Source organism: Aedes albopictus, chromosome 1 (genome assembly GCF_035046485.1).
Source record: "Aedes albopictus strain Foshan chromosome 1, AalbF5, whole genome shotgun sequence".
In the NCBI taxonomy this organism is placed as follows: domain Eukaryota; kingdom Metazoa; phylum Arthropoda; class Insecta; order Diptera; family Culicidae; genus Aedes; species Aedes albopictus.
In genome coordinates, this window is record NC_085136.1 from 181,251,135 (window position 1) to 181,273,242 (window position 22,108).

At 46.4% G+C, this 22,108-nt stretch overlaps 1 protein-coding gene across 1 annotated transcript; it reads left to right on the forward strand.

The window, feature by feature from the left end:
- Window positions 1-11,372: 11,372 nt before the first annotated feature.
- LOC115260593 (uncharacterized) lies at window positions 11,373-19,042 on the forward strand. Its single transcript, XM_029861584.2, has 2 exons — window positions 11,373-12,618; window positions 12,682-19,042. The coding sequence occupies exon 2, from the start codon at window positions 12,793-12,795 to the stop codon at window positions 19,018-19,020; it is 6,228 nt and encodes a 2,075-aa protein (XP_029717444.2). The 5' UTR covers window positions 11,373-12,618; window positions 12,682-12,792; the 3' UTR covers window positions 19,021-19,042.
- Window positions 19,043-22,108: the final 3,066 nt, after the last annotated feature.

A 22,108-nucleotide genomic window follows, 5' to 3' on the forward strand; every position in this document is an offset into this window, starting at 1 on the left:
ATCCCGAACTACACGCGAATTCACCAAGGCTAAATTCATTCAACGCATGGTCATCCCGAGCAACATGCAACAAACAGTACTAGCGCATTTGACGTTCGTGAATACTTTTAGTGCAATGTCTTTCAAGTCCGCTAAGTACACGAATTTTTCAGTTATCACACAGCGATGCGATCTTCTCCCATGTACTTATGTTGCAATGCGCTGTTTTCCAAATACACATTGGCTGCATTTCGCATCTACTGACATAATGAATTCTATATTAAATCCTATATTGTCAACCAACATGGTTCAATCACAACATCGAGTAATTTTTTTTATTTTTCTTTATGTACATTGAAATTTCGAATAAAATATTGCACTATTTCATTGGTTCAAAAAAAAAAAAACTCCGAAATCTTTTAAGCTATCTCGCATACATGACAAATATTTGGCCAAACAAGCCCGACAAAAGGCCAACACAACATGAATCATGGCAACCTTGGATGAATGTCGGACTACAATGACAAATATTTGGTATTACGACAAACAGTATGATGGCACCTTAACTCCACAAATTCCAATACTGATCGTCCTGTATACATCTTTTCTCAAAATTATTTTACAATAGGCTCAGTGTACCAGTTATGGCTATAGTACCTCAAATTCGCCATAGTTGATTTTCAACTTTTAATGATGCAAATCATCAAGAAAAAATATGTGAACAATAGATCACGTTCATAAAAGATGATTGCACTCATTCAAATTTCACATTTTGCTCAAATTATGATAGAAATAAATCATTTTCCTTAAAATTTCGGCTTCCTTGCACCCTATTTCGCCATAGTGTACCAGTTATAACAAATCCCATAAGGAATACATGTAAATAGTGCGAAGTGGAACCGAAATTAAAAAGTATGTCCATAACTGGTACAGGGTTCCTATCATTGGCACACGCCGTAATAAATAGTAAAAGTGGGTTTGACTCAGATTTTATATTTTTCCTGTAAAGTATGAAAACAAATCTATCATTTGACATATCGACGACATTCGTCGGTCTTCTTCTTATTTTTGTAGAAGTAGTTCTCCTTAGGTAGTGCGATAACTGGTACAGGCACCCTACTATAAAACAATATCAGTGAGAGTACCCTTCCGGTAAACTAATCAAAACTCAATTGAATTACTCTCCATGTTTCCGGGAAGTTAGAGTTTTTAATAGTATCCATATTATCGCATAATCTTAACCTTCATCCAAACATTTTTCAAACTTTTTTTTTTTTGCCCTGAAACCATTTTTAAAATGCATTTGAAGTTTGTATGAGGATATTTGTTTTTGTTCGGGATGAGATGTTATTTTATTAGATTTTATCCATTGAACTGTCATATCAACGGAAGTTGAAACTGTTATGTTTATTTGATTATCAAACAAAGCTATTGGAATGTAAAATAATGTGTTACACTCAGAAGAAACGTGTTCTTTCGACTAAACTACAGAAAATAGCAATATTTCAATCGCTATTCAACTGAATTGTCAAAATTTAAATCCAACAATGAAATATCTGCAGCCTACGAGTCACACATGCACTTCAGTGCACTTGATCTATTGGAATTGAAGGCACAAAGAAAGATGAGCGATGAAATGAAAAAAAAAACAGTTCAAAATGTCAGGCATCCTAGCATGCGTCCTTGGCTCGATCATGATTTGCAAGACGCAATTTTTGTGCAGTACTTCTTTCCTTCGCAAAATTTAAGTGAAGTCAAATTTAACCCTCTGTTTACATGTAAACCCAGCCATTCGAGTATTTGTAAACACAAACTTTCAGAAATTTGGGCAGCTACACCAGCGTTTTTATTCGTAGCACAAGCACTTACATATTTTTGCCGAGCATAAAAGTTTCGATGCTTCGGCGGTTCGAATCACCACACCCTATTCGTCATTCTTTTTTTCATCTCCTCAAATTATGAATGCCACAGATATGACATGTCGTCAAATGTGGTTGCTATCAATACTAACGCATTCAATGAACACTTTTGTTTTTTTTTTTACTAAACCGTTTCTGAAACCAACATTAGGGTGTTGTTATAGTTGCGTGTGCGTGTGAGAGTGTGCGTATGTTGACTGGCAAAGTATAATATCAATAAAAACAAATTTCATTCGTTTGGTGAGATGCGGCACTATAACAGCGCACTTTGCCTTCCTTACCTTACGCAACGTAAACACGAAAGCGAATCAATCACGCCAGACGCCAGAAGAGAGCACGTCAAACTCGAAAAAAAAACTGCACCTACCTTTCGTTCATCGAGCGGGCCGATCCAAGATCCAAACAATACAATGCGAAATCGCGGGCCATCACAACCGGCACACAACACACTTTTCAAGCATGATTTGACCATACACGAGTGCTAGGCGATACTAACACACTCACAAAAGATATACAGCCGGCCTTGGGGACTACCCTGCTGCTTGCACCTCTCCTGCTTTCCACGACCAAGTACTCACACATTTTTTCTCTCTTTCGGATGCGCTTACGCCTTCCCGTTTCATTTTTTTTTTTCTAATTGCACTTCTCACTTCAAGCACTTCACTGAACTCACACACCTATCACACTCCCGGTAAAAGCAGTTATGCTGGGTGATATGTTTTGAGCCATTTCTGAAATTTTAACCAAAAAACCTGGCAGGTTCGCCAATGTGAAATCCGCCGATTGCTCCTAACAATCACCCAGCATACCGCACCCTGTGAACGCGTGACCGACTACCTAGCGCGCCTGCTGAGAACTGTCGATTGCTTGAGAGGGTAGTGACTCACCAATATAGCAATCACAGCTGCTTTCTAGGCTGGCCCAAACCATAGGCTGGTCCATACCACTCACGTCACAACTGGCGAGAACAAGTTATTTTATCCAGACTACGAACAGGGCACTCCAGGATATCGCACAATTTTTCTGGGGGATCAACTTTCCGCAAAATATGTGACACCTGTAACATCCTTTATGAGGGTCCATATAGCCGAGGCGGTAAACGCACGGGTATTCAGCATGACCATGCTGAGGGTGACGGGTTCGATTCCCGGTCGGTCCAGGATCTTTTCGTAAAGGAAATTTCCTTGACTTCCTTGGGCATAGAGTATCTTCGTGCCTGCCACACGATATACACATGCAAAATGGTCATTGGCAGAGGAAGCTCTCAGTTAAAAACTGTGGAAGTGCTCATTGAACACTAAGCTGAGAAGCAGGCTTTGTCCCAGTGAGGATGTTACGCCAACAAGAGGAGAGAGGAGCTGTAACATCCTCAACACTGTGTAGGATTTCGACCATGTGAACTGAACCCCCCATCATTGAGTTACCTAGAATAATAATTGTATACCTATGTGAGTGCGGATTGCGAGTATAAAAAGGCCTCTCAATAAAACATATGATTTTGTTTATACCGTGCACCAAACAAGAGTTTTCACTCCGAACAGAGAAGAATACCCAACTAGTTAAAGTGGCGTACGAGGTTGAATTGGTGAAAAGTTTGAAGTGCCAAAGTGAAGTACTAAGTGTTTAATTAGCAGCGCAGTTTTTGCCAGTTTTTAGCACGGCGTCGTGAAGAGGTAATTTTGCTGTGCGGTGGTGAGTGGAACTGCCAGCAGCGTATTATTTGCGGTGGTAGGCATTTTGTCAACTGTGCTGCTTTTATCGCTACAGTAGTGATTTTTGTGTGCTTTAGAGTAGTGGTTGGCAGTGTTTTGTCAACACGAAAAAGGAAGTCCCTTGTTTTTAGTAGCAAACAAAATAAACTATGTGATTGTTTTTCTTTGCCGGCAGTTTTGGTTGACTGATACCAGCCGTGATTTATTGCTTTGCCTGCAGAAAACAATTTGTGTGAATTTTAAAGAAACCATCGGCTGCCAGTGATTGGTGTTTTGTTTCCAATTAGGAACCTGCTGTAAGAGAAGCGGAAGACATAAGTAGGCTGCTTTCGGAACGCTGACGATCCGGATTTTGGGCGTTTGTGGTGCTGACGTGCTGCTGTTGCCTGTTGCCTACTGCTGCGTTGTTGTTGCTGTTGCTGAGGAGTTTCGGATCAGGATTTTGGCCAATGAATTAACTACATCGGCTGTTTTCCTACTCTCCGCATCGAACAATGTGGCGCTAGCTTCTATGCGCGAAAAATCGCTAAAAGTAAATCGCAAAAATATTGTATGGCGAATACCATCTAAAGGAAAATTCTTCAAAGTGGAACACATTATTCGAAAAAATATTCGGTAGTGGTTGTGCACAATGGTGACCACTATTAAGCCTACCTAATATTTTTTCGGGAAAAGCTTTGTATTTCAAGTAATTCAAGTTTAGATGCATTTCGCCATACAAAATTAAATTGATTTACTCCTGCTGATCAACTGTGGCTGCGCGCAAAGCGGGTAGTCCATTGAACGCATCTGAAGAATAAGGTATGTGTTCTGTTTTCCTAATTTCTTTTTAGTTTTTGGGTTTGCATTTTTTTCTGTAATTTTATTTTTTTCCTTTACATACATTTTGTGATCAGTCGAGCTAAATATGCCGCTGATTGGCTCCATTGAAGCTTTTATTCCTGGTTCTACTAGCTTCGCGCAGTACGTAGAACAGATTGAATGGATTTTTCTAATCAATAAGATTCCTGCTGATGAAAAGCTTGCTTACTTTCTTGGTTTATGCGGACGAGAAACATTCAGCGAGCTTAAACTTTTGCATCCTGGCGTCGACCTTAAGACGCTCACATATGACGTAATGATTGATTCATTGAAACGCCGCTTTGATAAGGCCGAAACTGACATGTTTCAACGTTATAAGTTTTATAACATGGCCCAAAGCGAGTCGGAAGCCGCTGAAGATTTCATTTTAAAAGTCAAGCTGCAAGTAGAAAGTTGCGAATTTGGCGCCTTTAAGGAAACAGCCATCAGGGATATACTGGTAATGGGTGTTTTTGATAAACAAATCCAACAAAGGTTGATAGAGGAAGAGGTTTTGACGCTGTCTAAAGCTGAAAAGCTCATTATAAACCGGGAATCTGCAGGAGTGCGTTCCCGGATGATGAACAGCAATAATTTGACAGTTGTGGCCAAGGTAGAAGATAATAAGCGGACAGTTTACAGTTCTGATCGATCCAGAAACAAAGAAAGAAGAAGTAGGAACAGCAGAAATTATAATAGCAGTTATAGTAGAAGTCGGAGCAGATCTTCACCAACGCCAAGAAAGTCTTATTATTGTAAATTTTGCAACAAGAAGGGCCATACAAAAAGTATTGTTTTGAGTTGAAGAACAAAAAGAAGTTACATGTTAAGTTTGTTGATACTCCTCCAACGCAAACTTCCAGCAATTCAGATTATTTCAAACGCCTGAGAGAAACCCCTAAAGACGATGATTCCGGATCTGAAGAAAACTGTATGAAAATCTCGTCTATAAAGCGCATAAATGAGCCATGTTTTGTAGAAGCAATTATCGAAAATGTTAAAACGCGCATGGAAGTTGATTGTGGCTCGGCGGTCAGCGTCATCGATGAGAGAGATTTTCATGATTATTTTGGATATTTACCTTTACAAAGGTATGGCAACAAGCTTGTTGTAGTAGATGGAGCAAATCTGGAGGTTTTGGGATGTGTTCGCGTTACAGCAGAGCTGAATGATATCAAAGAACAACAGTTGGAGCTCATTGTGTTGAAATGCGCCAAGCGTTTGCGTAGAATAATCCCACTTCTTGGAAGGAAATGGCTGGATGTTTTCTTTCCGGAATGGCGCAGTTCTTTTTCGAATAGGAAGATCCACAAGGTTTCGGAAAACATGGTTGAGAATACAATTGAAGATGTGAAACGTAAGTTTGACCACATTTTTAAGAAAACTTTCTTGGATCCTATTGTCGGTTTTTAAGGAGATTTGGTTCTGAAGGATGATCGGCCCATTTTTAAAAAAAGCCTACGAAGTTCCTCTGAGATTGAGGCAACGGGTTTTTGATAACATTGATGCTTTGGAGAAAGATGGAGTAATTACACCCATAGAGGCAAGTGAATGGGCTTCTCCAGTTGTAGTAGTAGTAGTGAAAAAGAATCAGGATATTCGACTAGTAATTGACTGCAAGGTTTCCATAAATAAGCATATTATTGCTAATACTTACCCTTTGCCAAATGCACAAGATCTTTTTGCATCATTGGCTGGTGCTAAAGTATTTTGTAGTTTGGACCTTGCTGGTGCGGGCGCCTACACTCAACTGAAGTTGTCAAAGAGATCTCAAAAGTTTATGGTAATCAACACTTTGAAAGGACTTTATCGATACAATAGGTTGCCTCAGGGTGCATCTTCTAGTGCATCTATATTTCAAAAGGTCATGGATCAAATTTTAAGTGGTTTACCTTTAGTTGTTTGTTTTCAAGACGACGTTCTTATTGCTGGAGTTGATTTTGAGGATTGTAAAAGGAATCTTTACCTAGTTCTAGAGAGATTTTCTGAAGCAAACATTAAGGTAAATCTAAACAAATGTAAATTTTTCGTAGACTCTTTGCCTTATTTGGGTCATGTAGTTTCTGAAAAGGGACTTATGCCATGCCCGGAGAAAGTAGAAACTATCGTGCGGCGAAAGCGCCACAAAATGTTTCCGAATTGAAAGCTTTTCTAGGATTATTGAACTTCTACGGGAAGTTTATTCCTCACCTTTCATCTCGTTTGAGATGTCTTCATAATTTACTAAAGAAGGACGCTCATTTTATTTGGTCTCATGAATGACAGAAAACCTTTGATAATTGCAAGGCGTATCTGTTAAAGTCAAATCTTTTGGAACTTTTCGATCCAAAGAAACCAGTGGTGGTAGTTTCCGATGCTTCCAGTTATGGACTTGGTGGGGTCATTGCCCATGAGGTGGATGGCGTAGAGAAGCCTATTTCTTTTGCGTCTTTTTGCTTAACTGACGCGCAACGAAAGTATCCAATTTTGCATCTGGAGGCTTTGGCTGTAGTAAGTTCAATTAAGAAATTCCACAAATTTCTGTATGGACAAAAATTTACCTTGTACACCGATCACAAACCACTTATTGGTATCTTTGGGAAAGAGGGGCGAAATTCTATGTATGTAACTAGACTACAACGATATGTGATGGAACTTTCAATATATGACTTCGATATCAAGTATCGTCCTTCTAGCAAGATGGGAAACGCAGATTTTTGTTCTCGTTTCCCTCTACCAACAGAGGTTCCAAAATCCTTGCAGAGAGAATATATAAAAAGCTTAAATTTTTCATCCGACTTTCCAGTTAACTATCAACAAATAGCTGGTGAAACAACAAAAGACAATTTTCTCCAGCAAGTTCAATCGTTTATACTTGGTGGGGGACCAGAAAAACCAGAGCCAGAATTCAAAGATGTTCATACACACTATCAAGACTTAGAAATCGTTGACGGTTGCCTTTTGTTTCAAGACAGAATTATCATTCCGCGGACAATGCAGCAGATGATTCTTAAAATGTTGCACAAGAACCACACAGGAATACAAAAAATTAAGCAACTAGTGCGGAGAAGTGTGTACTGGTTCGGTTTGAATAAAGACATAGAGAGATTCGTGAGATCGTGCCGAACTTGCAATGAAATGCACATTGCTCAGAAGCCAGAGACCTCCAACAAATGGATTCCGACTACACGACCTTTCGTCTGCATGCTGATTTTTTCTATTTTCAACAAAAAGTGTTTTTAATAATAGTTGACAGCAACACCAAATAGCTGGAGTTAGAATATATGCCACATGGGACAGAGAGTAAAAAAGTTATAAGAAAATTCACAGCTTTGTTTGCAAGATTCGGATTCCCAGATGTTGTTGTCACAGACGGAGGTCCTCCTTTCAATTCGTTTCCATTTGTTAATTTTCTGGAAAACCAAGGTATTAAGGTCCTGAAGAGCCCTCCGTATAACCCACAAAGCAATGGACAAGCGGAAAGGATGGTAAGGTTGGTTAAAGAAGTATTTAAAAAATATCTACTTGACCCACAAATGCAAGCCTTGGAAACGGAGGATAAAGTTTACAATTTCCTGATTAACTACAGAAACTTATGCCTTGACAGTGGTGATTTTCCTTCAGAACGAGTCTACAGCTTCAAACCAAAAACAGATTTAGACTTGATTAACCCAAAATCACACTATAAAACACATCCAACTATACCGAAGCATGGAGAAACTAACAGTAGGGGTAGTACACCCAAGTAACCATTAAGCCGTAAAAATGGCATTAAGTCGGCTCTATAGTCGAATGTAGAACCTGGCTAACAGAGCTAATTGGTTCTATATCCTCTTATAGAGCTGCTCAAAAGCCACTTTTGGCGAATTATTCGGCTGATATACGGCCAACTTTAAAATATCGTACCAAGTCTCTGGAGCGAAAGTTGTCAAAAGTGAGACAAAGAAAAAAGAAAAAAAATATTTTGTTTATCTCCTGTTCTTTTCTACTTCCTTCGCTTCCATTGAAGTTGCTTTTTTGCTACTTCATCCAGATTCTAGCTGTTGTCCTCCGAGTTTCTGATCAAGTCCAAGTCCGTTGCCTTTCTCATCTGCTCCACCAATGCACCTTGGGAATGGTGTGATCAAACTAGTATTTAAACCATGAAAAACAAAATAGTTTGGGCATTTCGAGGGTTGAAAATGATATGGGATGTGGATGATTCAGTGGTAAGCTTGGTGGTGACGAACGCAGGAAATGAAGCAGGAGAAGCAGTGTTTATATAAATGTTCGGAAAACGTTTCACAAGAAGAGGGAAACGAGCTGGAGTTTGTCTTGATTGAAAAAAAAAAATGGAATAATCAAGATAACCAGATTCCATTATCTATTTAACAACACCATTCCGATAAACATGCCAACAACAAAAATAATCCCGTTCCGTCAATCCTGTCCGACATGGATGTTTAAAATGTATTGATCATGACCGACTCGAGTCTGTTTTGGTCGAAATCTATTTTGATTGATATAAACGTCATGTGCTCCAAGCCCTGTGACAGCACTGACAAACTTCTTTACAGCTTGTAGGCTTTATATAGGCTTACAGGGCTTAATTTAGTTCTTACTGGTTATAGTGCCTAAAAGCATTAGGAATGCTTATATAGAGCTACTTAGCACTGAAAAGCTGTTTAATGGCCGTTATAATGCTCAGAACAGTGCTTAGTGGTTACCTGGGCAGACATTTCTGTACGTGATCCTTTTATTAAATTGACTGCAGGTGACCCTGTTTATTATAAGAACCATAATCCTACTGACATACGTCGTTGGTGAAAAGTTAAGTTTATTAAGAGGCTATCTGCAAACATTTTCCAGATTTCACTGGGTGGTCGTTTGATTTCCGCACACCGGCAACAGCTTCGTTTGGCGTTTGCGGCGGAATCCAATGTTTTCCGTGCACCCGTACAGTCTTCCGCTCTTTCATCGAGGCTGACACCTGTGGCATCATCGAGAAAGCGAAAAGGCCCAGAACAACCAGTGTGGCGATCAAAAAGAGTAAAACGTTCAAACAAAGATACCGATTATTTATACTATTAATTTTAAAAGTGAATAGTTGAAAATCTAAAGGGGGAAGAATTGTAGGATTTCGACCATGTGAACTGAACCCCCCATCATTGAGTTACCTTATTATTATACCTATGTGAGTGTGGATTGCGAGTATAAAAAGGCCTCTCAATAAAACATATGATGTTTGTTTATACCGTGCACCAAACAAGAGTTTTCACACCGGACAGAGAAGAATACCCAACTAGTTAAACACTGTTGAACACGTTCTTTGCGAATGCCCCAAACTGGAATACCTCCGAACATCCCACCAGCTAGGAACCATCACAGACGTGCTCCAAAATCACGAGACGAGTGAAGCAAAACTGATCACGTTCCTAAAAGAGCCTGGCCTGTTTGTACTAATCTAAACTTCACTACCTGACTAAAATTCGATTCTGTCGAACCTGACAATAGCCTTCTGGGGTAATATCCCCCGAAGCTTCAGAATCCCACCTCCAAACCCAACAACGACATAGGCATGACAACGGACAACGATTGGACTTCAACTCTACCAACCCCCAAAAACGGACAACCTAACCAAGCACCACCCACTGACTATGATTGTATCTCTACGTTACCAACCCCCACTTGAAGGCAACCAACCAAGGCTATTTGTATTTGTATTTGAACCTAACTTCCATCGGACTCCATTGAGTCTACATGAAACGCCAACTATCTAAAGCTACATTTAACATTATCAAATAGGGCCATCACGAATTAGTCTGTTCTTAAAAGTAGTGGTCGAAAGATTAAAATCAAACAAATGGTAACTTTCGTTGAACAACATGCACATGGCCCTTATCGGCTCATTCTGTCCGTAATCCGTACGGTGATAGTCAAGCCGCAGAAACTTAGTATTTCTTAAAGTTCTTGCAGGAACATTGAAATTCAAACGAGAAAGGATGTTCGGTGCATCGATTTCGCCTTTCAACAGTTTGGCCATAAACATTGTCTTCATTAGGTTCCTCCTTTTCTCTAGAGATGCCATACCTATTAACTGACAGCGGTCAGAGTATGGCGGGAGTTCAGCAGGATTGTTCCATGGCAAGGTTCTCAGAGCAAATCTGATGAATTTTCGCTGAACGCTTTCAATCCTATTAATCCAAACAACCGCAGTAGGGGCCCAAACAACAGCAGCAGATTCTAGAATTGACCTCACTAACGAGTAATACAGAGACCTAAGACAATATGGATCTCTAAATTCCTTGCTGAATTTGAAGATCATTCCCAGATTCCGGTTAGCTTTAGACAGGATGTTCGTGTAGTGCTCGGTGAAATGTAGTTTTGCATCCAGGAGCACGCCTAAGTCCTTTACAGTATTCACCCTCTGTAGCGTTTCGCCTTTCATCGTGTAGTTCCATGTTAACGGTTGTACTTTTCTGCTAAATGAGATAACCATACATTTCCGTACGCTGATGGTCAAAGAGTTGCGTTTGCACCAATCCACAAACATATCCACTATCCGTTGAAGTTCTCTGCAGTCATCAATTGATTTCACAGCTATGAATATCTTAAGATCATCGGCATAAATTAGCCTACAACCTTCAGGTAGAACGAAGCAGACGTCATTGAAAAATATTGCAAAGAGCAGCGGCCCCAGATTACTTCCTTGTGGTACTCTTGAGGGGTTTGTGAAAGAAGCAGAGACATAAGCACCAACCCTCACGTTCAAACGTCGACCAACCAGATATGACTTCAGCCATTGAACGAATCTCGATGAAGCACCCAAGTGTTCCAATTTATTCAATAGTGCTGGATGATTTACCCGATCGAAAGCCGCCTTTAGGTCCGTGTACACCGTATCAATCTGAAATCCTTTCTCCATGCACCGAACACAGTGTGAGGTGCATTCAATCAGATTTTTTTTTTTTTTTTCCTTCTAAACCATAGGGGGATAATCTGCTCAACAGACACCCTAACAGAAGGTTAGGGTAGTGTAGGTCTGACAGGCCGTCTTCTACAACAAAAGTAAAATCCAGGACTACTCTCTCCTCGTACCCACTAAACCATTCCTATGGTCGCCAAACCCTACGTCTCTCCGGAACCACCAAGAAGGCATTGCTTCAGAGAGGGGCTAGTGCACATCGCACCCACAAGGTTAGCTGCGTAGCCTGCAGCAACGAACATCGATGACTCGCTTTGGAGAGTCCATCACGGTAGCATGCTGGCGCTTAGCCAGTTTCCCGAGTGGTCCTCGCCACTCCCTTTGTCCTCGGAAGGCGGGCAGGGTCAACCCCGCCCGCGCCCTACTGCTGAGCGGACATCAAGAACTGATGCCCACGTGCAACCCGATCTGACCTGCCCGTAAGGAAGGGTATCACTACCCTTCAGGCCCTATCAGATGCACCCGTAGGTTGCAGACAGCAGGATCTCACCTACCCCGACCCTTGCCGGGGACCCCTTTCCAACCGCGGGCTCGGATCCAACCCAGTAGACCGACGCCACGACAGCACCGCTACCGGGACTTCCTCTCCGCGGCCACTTAATCGTTGTAAGGGTCGATCTCGACCGCAGGGCACCGGTATGACCTACGAAGCCGACTCCGAACCCCTGGACCACCTCTTGTACTGCATCTGGACTAGCCATTCTCCGAGTCCACGCGCCACCTCCTCTGTAGCTCCCAGACGATGTGGGTAATAGCCGTTGAAACGGCGCTCCAGCCAAACTCATCCCTACACATCCTCTGGACCAAGTTGTCCGGAGTTGTGTCCTCCCCGCATGTGGCAAGCATGCGGTCACGCATTGTGCGAAAACGCGGGCACACGAACAAAACGTGTTCCGCCGTTTCCTCTAAACCATTGCACACTGGGCATTCGGGAGAATCCGCATGCCCGAAACGGTGTAGATACTGTCTGTTGGGGGCAACCCTACGCCACTGCCAACCGATAGCGCGCAACACTGTTTCATGTCACCAACACTTCCCCAACCGTCAGGTGTCAAATATTGACAGAAGCCATCTGACGCAACTCCAAAATTGATTATTCATCATTCTCAAACCTCTTCTTTGATTAGTACACAAAAAGGGTAGAGGAAATAATAAGTTAAAATTATATGTGAATTAGACCGTCATCCTGCTGAATTAAAGTGAATTAAACCAAAGGAGACCAATTGTAAGTTAACAGTTTCTGTATATTATATTTTGTAGCCTAACAAGAACTTTATTGAAAATACAGATTTGAGCTCGCTAAACTTAACCTAAAAACGGCGTGCTACAACTAAGGAATCCGAAAACGTTCCAACAAAACTCAAATAATTGAGGACCATTTCGGAACGGATTCGTCAGGATGCCGGAGACCGACCGCTTCGACTGCCAGTTGTGCGATCTGGCGAATAACATCGACGACATGGTGCAGTGCGAAGGTTGCGGAAAATGGTTCCACTACGGATGCGTGGGTTTCGACGATGGCAAGAAGGAGGAACACTGGAAGTGCCAAGAATGTGTTGCCAAATCAACTCTCGGAGGCGGCGAAGGAAACTCCAGTGCCCAGGTCAGCAGCGAGCAGCAGCAAGCGAACAGCTTCCCCCGAAGAGGAGAGTCGCTCGGGGATGTCGCTCGGCTTAACCTCGAATTGCTGGAGGAGCGAAAGGCGTTTCTGCTGAAGGAAATCGAGCTACAACAAGCGGCCCAGCTGGAACAGCGGAAGTTGCAACTGGAGAAGGAAGTCTGGAAGGCAAGATACGACATCGTAAACGCGAGGGGTGAAGCAGCCAGCAGCGAAGGGAATACCAGTGGCCTTGGAGACTGGATGCATCGACTGAATCAGTTCGCCGTTAGCCAATTTCAGCCAATTTCTGTGGCGGCGAGTGCGGTGACGGTTCCGACTACGATCTCTGGAACAAGGCCACCACATTCCACTGTTGGTGGGATCAAATCCACCCCGCAAACAAGTACGTCATTCCCAGCAATCGTGTCGCTCTTCGGGACAGAATCAGGTGCAGTTTCCCAACCGACGTCCAGCCAAGCGATTCATCAACAAAGCCACCTTCCGACGAGCGTTCATCCGATGGGACAAGCTACCAGCTTTATGCACGACTTCCAGCCTGGAGGAGGAGCAAACCGTCCGGGATCATCGACGCCGATCACTACAGCCAATTGGGTCAATCCAGTGACGGGTCTCACCAGCTCCACCCAGGCTCTACCACCATCCATCAGCTCAGTCGGACAGTTCGTTAACTACCCGATGCAATCGGTACACGTAAGTCAACCATACCAGGTAACGACTAGCTTAGGTAATTTTGCATCAGTAGGTCAGGTAGCTTGTTCCCAATACGCAAACTGTAGTGTAGGGCCAGTTCATCCCCAAATGAGTACAATAAATGCACACACGTCCTACACTCCCTTCCCCCTCCCGACAAGCCTTCCTCAAGTCAACCCACATATTTCGCAAGCACACTTTGGTGCCCCAATGGTTCCCGTCGCGAATATCGATAATACGGCACCTACAGCTCGTCAACTCGCGGCGCGACACGTTATGCCGAAGGAACTCCCAGTGTTCACTGGCAATTCGGAAGAGTGGCCAATGTTCTTCAGTGCTTTTAACACATCGACGGAAGCGTGTGGCTACAGCAACGTGGAGAATCTTGGCCGACTTCAGCGGTGCTTGAAGGGCGGCGCTCTAGAGGCGGTTCGCAGCCGTTTGTTGCTGCCTGCTTCGGTGCCGCAAGTGATGCAGACGTTGCAGATGCTGTATGGGCGCCCGGAACAAATAATCTATGCGCTGCTGCAGAAAGTACGAGAAGTTCCGGCACCAAAAGCGGATAATTTGTGTACGGTGGTGGCCTTTGGGATGGCAGTTCAGAACTTCTGTGAGCATCTGGAGGCAGCGGGACAAGTACTTCATTTTTCGAATCCGGTACTACTCCAGGAGCTTGTGGATAAGCTTCCAGCAAATCTGAAGCTAGAGTGGGTGACGTTCAAGCGGCAATTTGCGGTGGCTGACCTCCGTGTATTCAGCCGATACATGGCCAATCTGGTGTCGGCGGCCGCCGAAGTCACACTCACTTTGGACCCGAAAGGATCGAAACCGAAAAGGGAAGAAAAGCAGAAAGGTTTCGTCAACGCTCATGCTACACCATCCGGTGCAGTAACTGCTGTGAAGCCAAAGGGGGAGTCAACGAAGGCAGTACCGCCGACCTCACTGTCGATTACCTGCCTGGTCTGTGGAGATCCGGATCATCGAGTAAAAGAGTGTGGAGCTTTCAAAAAGATGAATCCAGACGACCGCTGGAAAACTGTTCGCGACCATTTCCTGTGTCGGATCTGCCTTGGGAAGCATGGTAGAAAACCATGTCGATCCACGGCCCGTTGTGACGTGCAAGGCTGCCAAATGCGCCACCATCCACTTCTACACAGCGACTCGGGAAGTTCATCGACATCGGCCAAGTCGGCACCACAAGGAAGTGAGGCGGTGCCACGCAGCACCCCTACCGAAGGCGTGAACGCACATCACACCCATAGCTCCACGCTGTTCCGCATGTTGCCGGTGCGACTCTTCAGCAAGGGCAGGAGCTTAGAAACATTAGCTTTCATCGATGAAGGATCGTCCGTTACACTGCTGGAGAAGGGCATAGCGGACGCTTTGCAGGCTGAAGGAGCGGAAATGCGTCTTTGCCTAACCTGGACGAGCAATATCAGCCGAGAAGAGGAAGGTTCGCGCCAAGTGGAAGTAGAGATTTCCGGAATCGGAGGAGGCAAACGGTATCCGCTGAAGGATGTCAGAACCGTAGAATCCCTGGCATTGCCGGTACAGACGCTGCGCTACAACGAGCTCGCTGACCGGTTCGAACACCTACGAAAGCTGCCGGTTACAGACTTCGAATCTACGGCTCCAGGAATTCTCATTGGAGCAAAGAACACCCATCTCACCGCCACTCAGCAAATACGGGAAGGTCGCGTAGGAGAACCGATCGCGGCGAAGACCCGTCTTGGATGGGCTATCTACGGATCAATGCCAAACGGGACGAATTTCGCGAGTTGCAACCTGCACATTTGCGGTTGCGATTCTGACAACAGTCTGCACGAGCTAGTGAAGCAGTACTTCACGGTGGATAATGTAGGCGTTGCGGTGGATCGAAGTCCTGAATCAGACGAAGACAAGCGGGCAAGGACTCTACTGGAGCAGACAACGAGGCGAGTCGAAGGCGGATTCGAGACCGGGCTTCTGTGGCGCTACGATCACGTGGAGTTCCCCGATAACTACGCCATGGCTGCACGACGGCTACGCTGCTTGGAGAAGCGCTTCATTGCTGATCCAGCCTTATTCGAGAACGTCCAGCGTCAGATAGCGCAGTATCAGCAGAAGGGCTACATCCACGAGGCGACGGAGGAGGAGCTGGCGACGGCCGACCCAAGACGGTTGTGGTATCTTCCCGTCGGAATAGTGCGGAACCCGAAGAAGCCAAACAAGATCCGAATCGTGTGGGACGCGGCGGCAACGGTGGACGGTGTTTCCCTGAACAGCATGTTGCTGAAAGGGCCGGATTTGGTTCAACCACTACCGAATGTTCTCTGCGGATTTCGGGAGCGAAAGGTAGCAGTGGTGGGAGATATTATGGAAATGTTCCATCAACTGAAAATCCGACCAGAAGACCGATACAGTCAGCTTTTTCTCTGGTCCGGAGACACCGGCCATTCCCCAAAGACCTTCGTTATCGACGTAGCGACATTCGGCTCCACCAGCTCCCCATGCTCGGCGCAATACGTGAAAAACGTGAATGCAAGCGAACACGCAGAGGAATACCCGAGAGCAGCAGAGGCGATTGTGCGCCGACATTACGTCGACGATTACCTGCAAAGTTTCGACAACGAAGAAGAAGCGTGTCAGGTCATAGAGGAGGTCAAGCTAGTGCATCGGCGTGGTGGATTCATCATCCGCAATTGGCTCTCGAACTCGTCCGCAGTTCTCCAACGGGTCGGGGAATCCGACACTACACCAACGAAGATCGTCAGCGATGGCGGAGCTCCAGGCAGTGCTCAGATAGAACGTGTTCTGGGCATGCAGTGGAAGGCAACTGAGGACGTGCTTGTATTCTCCAGCGAAACCGACATGGAAGTAAACCCCACCAAGCGAAGCATTCTGCGATATGTAATGAGCCAGTTCGATCCGCTTGGGCTTCTTTCCCACTTCCTCATCCACGGTCGCATCATTATCCAGGACATCTGGCGTACGAAAGCAGGATGGGACGACACGGTAGATGGGCAGATTCTGGAGCGATGGTGTTTGTGGACCGCAAAGTTCAAGGAGCTGAAAGAGGTACGAATACCACGCGCCTATTTTCCGGGCGTGACGGCGTCGGACATTGAAAATCTGCAGCTCCACGTTTTCGTCGATGGCAGCGAGACTGCCTATGCGTGCGTCGCCTACTTCAGGGCCACTATCCGCGGAGAGTATCACTGCGCACTTGTCGGAGGAAAAGCGAAAGTAGCTCCGATAAAAGCCCTCTCGATACCGAGACTAGAGCTCCAGGCAGCATTGATAGGCTGTAGGCTTATGAAAACACTTTGCAACAGTCACAGCCTGCCGATATCTCAGCGAGTGTTCTGGACCGATTCGAAGACCGTCCTCTCTTGGATTCATTCCGACCATAGGCGCTACCGACAATTCGTCGCCTGCAGAATAGGGGAAATTCTCTCCAAATCAAATCCAGTAGAGTGGCGGTACGTTCCATCGAAGGCTAATGTCGCAGACGACGGCACAAAGTGGGCCAGTGGACCAAATTTGAAAACTGACAGCCGTTGGTTTAGAGGTCCGGACTTCCTGTGGAAGTCTGAAGAATCGTGGCCACGCCAGGCTGAACCTGAAGCAACAATCGTCGAGATCAGACCGTGTCACGTTCACCTTACGCCGGAGCCTTGTGAGGTCATCGCCTGGAGCCGCTTCTCTAAATTCGAAAGGCTAAAACGGACAGTTGCCTACATCTATCGCTTCGCAGACAACTGTCGGCGGAAGGCGACGAAGCTGCCGTTACAGAGCTCGCACGTCACGCATGAAGAACTAAATAAAGCGGAGAACGCAATCTGGCGGCTAGTGCAGCAAGAGCAGTTCCCGGAAGAGATGATTCAGCTGTTGAAGGCGAAGGAAGGACAGAAGCTGAAGTTGAACAGATCCAGTAAAATCTACAAACTGTCACCGTTCATCGACGAAGCTGGAGTAGCCCGAATGGACACACGAATCGCTGGAGCAATCTTCGTACCGTTCGAAACCAAGTTTCCCATAATTCTTCCGAAAGGACATCGGCTAACTAAACTGGTCGTCGAGTGGTACCATCGGTGCTACCTTCACGGAAACGTCGAGACCGTGATCAACGAAGTGCGCCGGCGGTTCCACGTTCCGTGTCTACGCGCGTTAGTGCGGAATCAGACAAAGACCTGTGTGCAGTGTAAGGTGTCCAAGGCCAAGCCAACGTGTCCGCGTGAGGCACCGCTACCAGATGCACGCCTCAGTCCATATACTCGCCCTTTCAGTTTCGTTGGGCTAGACTACTTCGGCCCCATTCAAGTCAAGGTTGGACGCTCTCTAGTCAAGCGATGGGTGGCACTATTTACATGCCTCACTGTCAGGGCCGTTCACCTAGAGGTGGTGCATTCGCTGTCCACCGAGGCTTGCAAGATGGCAATACGGCGGTTTGTCGTGCGACGAGGAGCACCGTTGGAGATCCGGAGCGACAATGGTACCAATTTCCTAGGCGCTAGCCGCGAGCTCCGACAGCAGATCCAAGAAATGAACAAGCAACTGTCAGCCGTCTTCACCAATGCAGTCACCAAGTGGGTGTTTAACCCACCGTCAGCACCTCACATGGGTGGATCGTGGGAGAGGCTCGTTAGGTCCATAAAAGTCGCTTTTTCAGCCCTGTCGACGACCAGAAATCCGGACGACGAGACTCTGCTCACACTTATGATCGAAGCAGAAGGGATAGTGAACACCAGACCATTGACTTTTGTTTCGCTGGAGTCAGAAGCTCAAGCCGCTCTTACTCCAAACCATTTTCTCTTGCTGAGCTCGCAGGGAGTTGCTCAACCTCCGATGGCCATCCCAGAACGTCCAGAGTCCCTGAGGACCAACTGGCGACTCACGACGAATCTAGTGAATCAATTCTGGCAGAGATGGGTGCGCGAGTACCTCCCGACTATCTCTGGACGTACCAAGTGGTATGACGAAGCGAAGGAACCAAAGGTTGGAGATCTGGCAGTCGTCGTCGATCCTTCGGTCAGGAACGGGTGGCTTCGTGGGCGGATCATTTCCGCTATCCAAGGACGAGACGGGCGTTGCAGGCAGGTACTTGTGAAGACCTCTGGAGGAGTGTTACGGCGACCTGTGACCAAGGTTGCCATTCTGGACGTCAAGGTAGCGGATGATGGAGAAGTTGAGTGTAACGCAGTACCACCGGAAGCGCTGGACGTGCATTACGGGTCGGGGGATGTTGGGGGCAACCCTACGCCACTGCCAACCGATAGCGCGCAACACTGTTTCATGTCACCAACACTTCCCCAACCGTCAGGTGTCAAATATTGACAGAAGCCATCTGACACTCCAAAATTGATTATTCATCATTCTCAAACCTCTTCTTTGATTAGTACACAAAAAGGGTAGAGGAAATAATAAGTTAAAATTATATGTGAATTAGACCGTCATCCTGCTGAATTAAAGTGAATTAAACCAAAGGAGACCAATTGTAAGTTAACAGTTTCTGTATATTATATTTTGTAGCCTAACAAGAACTTTATTGAAAATACAGATTTGAGCTCGCTAAACTTAACCTAAAAACGGCGTGCTACAACTAAGGAATCCGAAAACGTTCCAACACTGTCGGAAGCAACCATGACCTGTAAGGACCTGTGTCAGGTGGAATGTGACTTCCCCATGGCGCCTATTAATCCAACTATCTACCCTCGGTATCAACCTATAGGTCCACCTTCCTTTGGTGGAACTGTCCCACGCGCGCTGCCATTTGACCATAGAGGCCATCCTGACAGTCCTGCGTATGCCTCTTGTGCCGCGCATTTCGAAGCACTCCATGTCCTCACTGATAAGAATGCTGATAGGCACCATACCAGTAATAACGCAGAGAGCGTCGTGTGACACGGTACGGTACGCGCTCGCAACCCTCAGGCACATAAGCCTGTAAGTACTTTCCAGCTTCCGTCGGTAGCATTTTGTACTTAGCGCGGTGCCCCACGCCGGGCCGCCATACCTAAGTATGGATGTAGCAACACTAGCCAGAAGCTTGCGCTTACTGGCGTACACCGCAGAGCTATTGGACATCATCCGGGACAGTGCCGCAATAGCTGTGGAGGCTCTTTTACAGGCATAATCGACGTGGCTACCGAAGGTAAGCTTATCGTCGATCATCACGCCCAAGTGTTTGACGGAGCGCTTTGACAGGATAGTACAGTCTCCTACACTGATCTCCGTCTGCTGCTCCGACTTCAGGTTGTTAACAACCGTCACCTCTGTCTTGTGGTGAGCCAGCTCCAGTTTCCTGGACCGCATCCACGCCTCCACAACTTTGATCGAGTGGTTGGTAGTCAACTTTACCTCCTCGATCGTTTCACCGTAGACTTCGAGCGTAATGTCGTCGGCAAATCCGACAATCACCACTCCCACTGGATACTCTAACCTCAACACCTCGTCGTACATGACATTCCATAACACCGGACCCAGGATGGAACCTTGCGGGACTCCTGAGGTTATGTGAAAGCACTTCCGACCCACCTCCGTGTCGTAGACTAGTACACGATTCTGAAAGTAACTTCCGAGAATCTTGTACAGGTACTCCGGTATCCCCAGACGCAAGAGCGCATCGGCAATAGCAGACCAGCTGGCGCTATTAAACGCATTCCTTACATCCAGAGTCACTACCGCGCAAAAGCGAATTCCCCTCCTCTTAGGCTCGAGTGCTTTCTCGGCGGTTTTTGTAACCGACAAGATAGCGTCTACGGTGGACCTCCCCTTCCGGAAGCCGTACTGGTTACTCGAAAGACCATTTTCGCCCTCGGTGAACCGCAACATTCTATTGAGGATGATCTTTTCGAGCACCTTCCCCGCCGTGTCAATCAAGCATATTGGTCTATATGCCGACGGGTCTCCGGGTGGTTTCCCCGCCTCTGGCAATAGTACCAGGCTCTGCCTCTTCCAAGCTTCTGGGAAAACTCCCTCGTCCAGGCATTTCTGCATAGCAGACCTGAACATCTCGGGAGCCTCTGCAATAGCTACTTTTAAGGCCAGGTTCGGAACTCCGTCCGGACCTGGGGCCTTACCTACGCTAAGGGACTTAGCTATCCCCGCAAGTTCCACATCGGTGACCCTCTCCTCATCGCCAGCCCCAGTCCCCGGCTGTCCTACGAAAGGAGGCCAAGGACTAGGATCATGACGCGGAAAAAGTCCTCCAATGATCCCCTCCAACATCTCTGGAGATTGCTCTGTAGGAGCCATCACACCTCTCGTCTTGGCCATAACGATCCTGTAGGCGTCACCCCACGGGTTCGTATTGGCACTCTGACAGAGACCCTCAAAGCAGGCCTTTTTGCTTGCTCTTATCTCGGTCTTAAGCGCGGCTTTTGCAGCGGCGAACACCACCCGCCGTTCGTTTCGCTCTTCCTCTGATCGTGCTCGCTGCATCCGCCGCCTAGCCCGTAGGCAGGCGCGGCGTAGGTCCGCAATCGCGTCGGTCCACCAGTAAGCCGGTGGCCTCCCATTTCTAGGGTGGACTCGCCTAGGCATGGTCGCATCACACGCACGTGAGAGCACCGCTACCAGCTCGTCGCCGTCTAAACCGATTAAGTTTCGCTCACGGCGGAGCGCCTCCCTAAATACCCCTTCGTCGAAGTATGATGTCTTCCACCTGCGAGGGCTTGGCCTTGGCCTAGCCGCCTCTTCTTCTATCCGCTGTCTGCTGTTATTGTAGTCGATACTGTAGCGAACCGCCAGGTGGTCGCTGTGAGTGTAGCCATCATCTACTCTCCAGTTCGAACTACTTGTTAGGCCAGGACTACAAAAGGTCACGTCAATAATTGACTCCGCTCCGTTTCGACTAAAGGTACTCTTGGTACCGACATTAGCCAAGTCGACATCTAAGATGGCCAGTGTTTCTAGCAGGATCTGACCCCGCTGGTTCGTGAAACGGCTTCCCCATTCCACGGCCCAGGCATTAAAGTCGCCCGCTATTACCACCGGCCTTCGCCCTGTTAGCACGGTCGTTAAGCGGTCCAGCATTTGCGTGAACTGCTCGATCGGCCACCGCGGAGGCGCATAACAGCTACAGAAGAAGACCCCGTTTACTTTGGCGACCACGAAGCCCTCATAGGTAGTAGACACCAACTCCTGAACGGGGTATTTACCCGTCGTCCATATCGCCGCCATTTTTCTGGTCCCATCCGCGACCCAGTTGCCGTTGCCGGCGGGTACTCGGTATGGGTCCGATATGATGGCGATATCCGTCTCCCACTCAGAAACTGCCTGACAAAGCAGTTGCTGAGCCGCATCACAGTGGTTCAGGTTCAGCTGCGTTACCTGCACTGTGATTTGTTGTTCACTGCGGCTTTCTTGAAGGCCGGGCACCTTGGACCACCCATCGGATGTCTGTTGTTCGAGGATTTCCCGG

Coding starts and splice junctions, on each gene's coding strand:
- LOC115260593 (XM_029861584.2), top strand. CDS start 12,793: ATGCCGGAGACCGACCGCTTCGACTGCCAGTTGTGCGATCTGGCGAAT.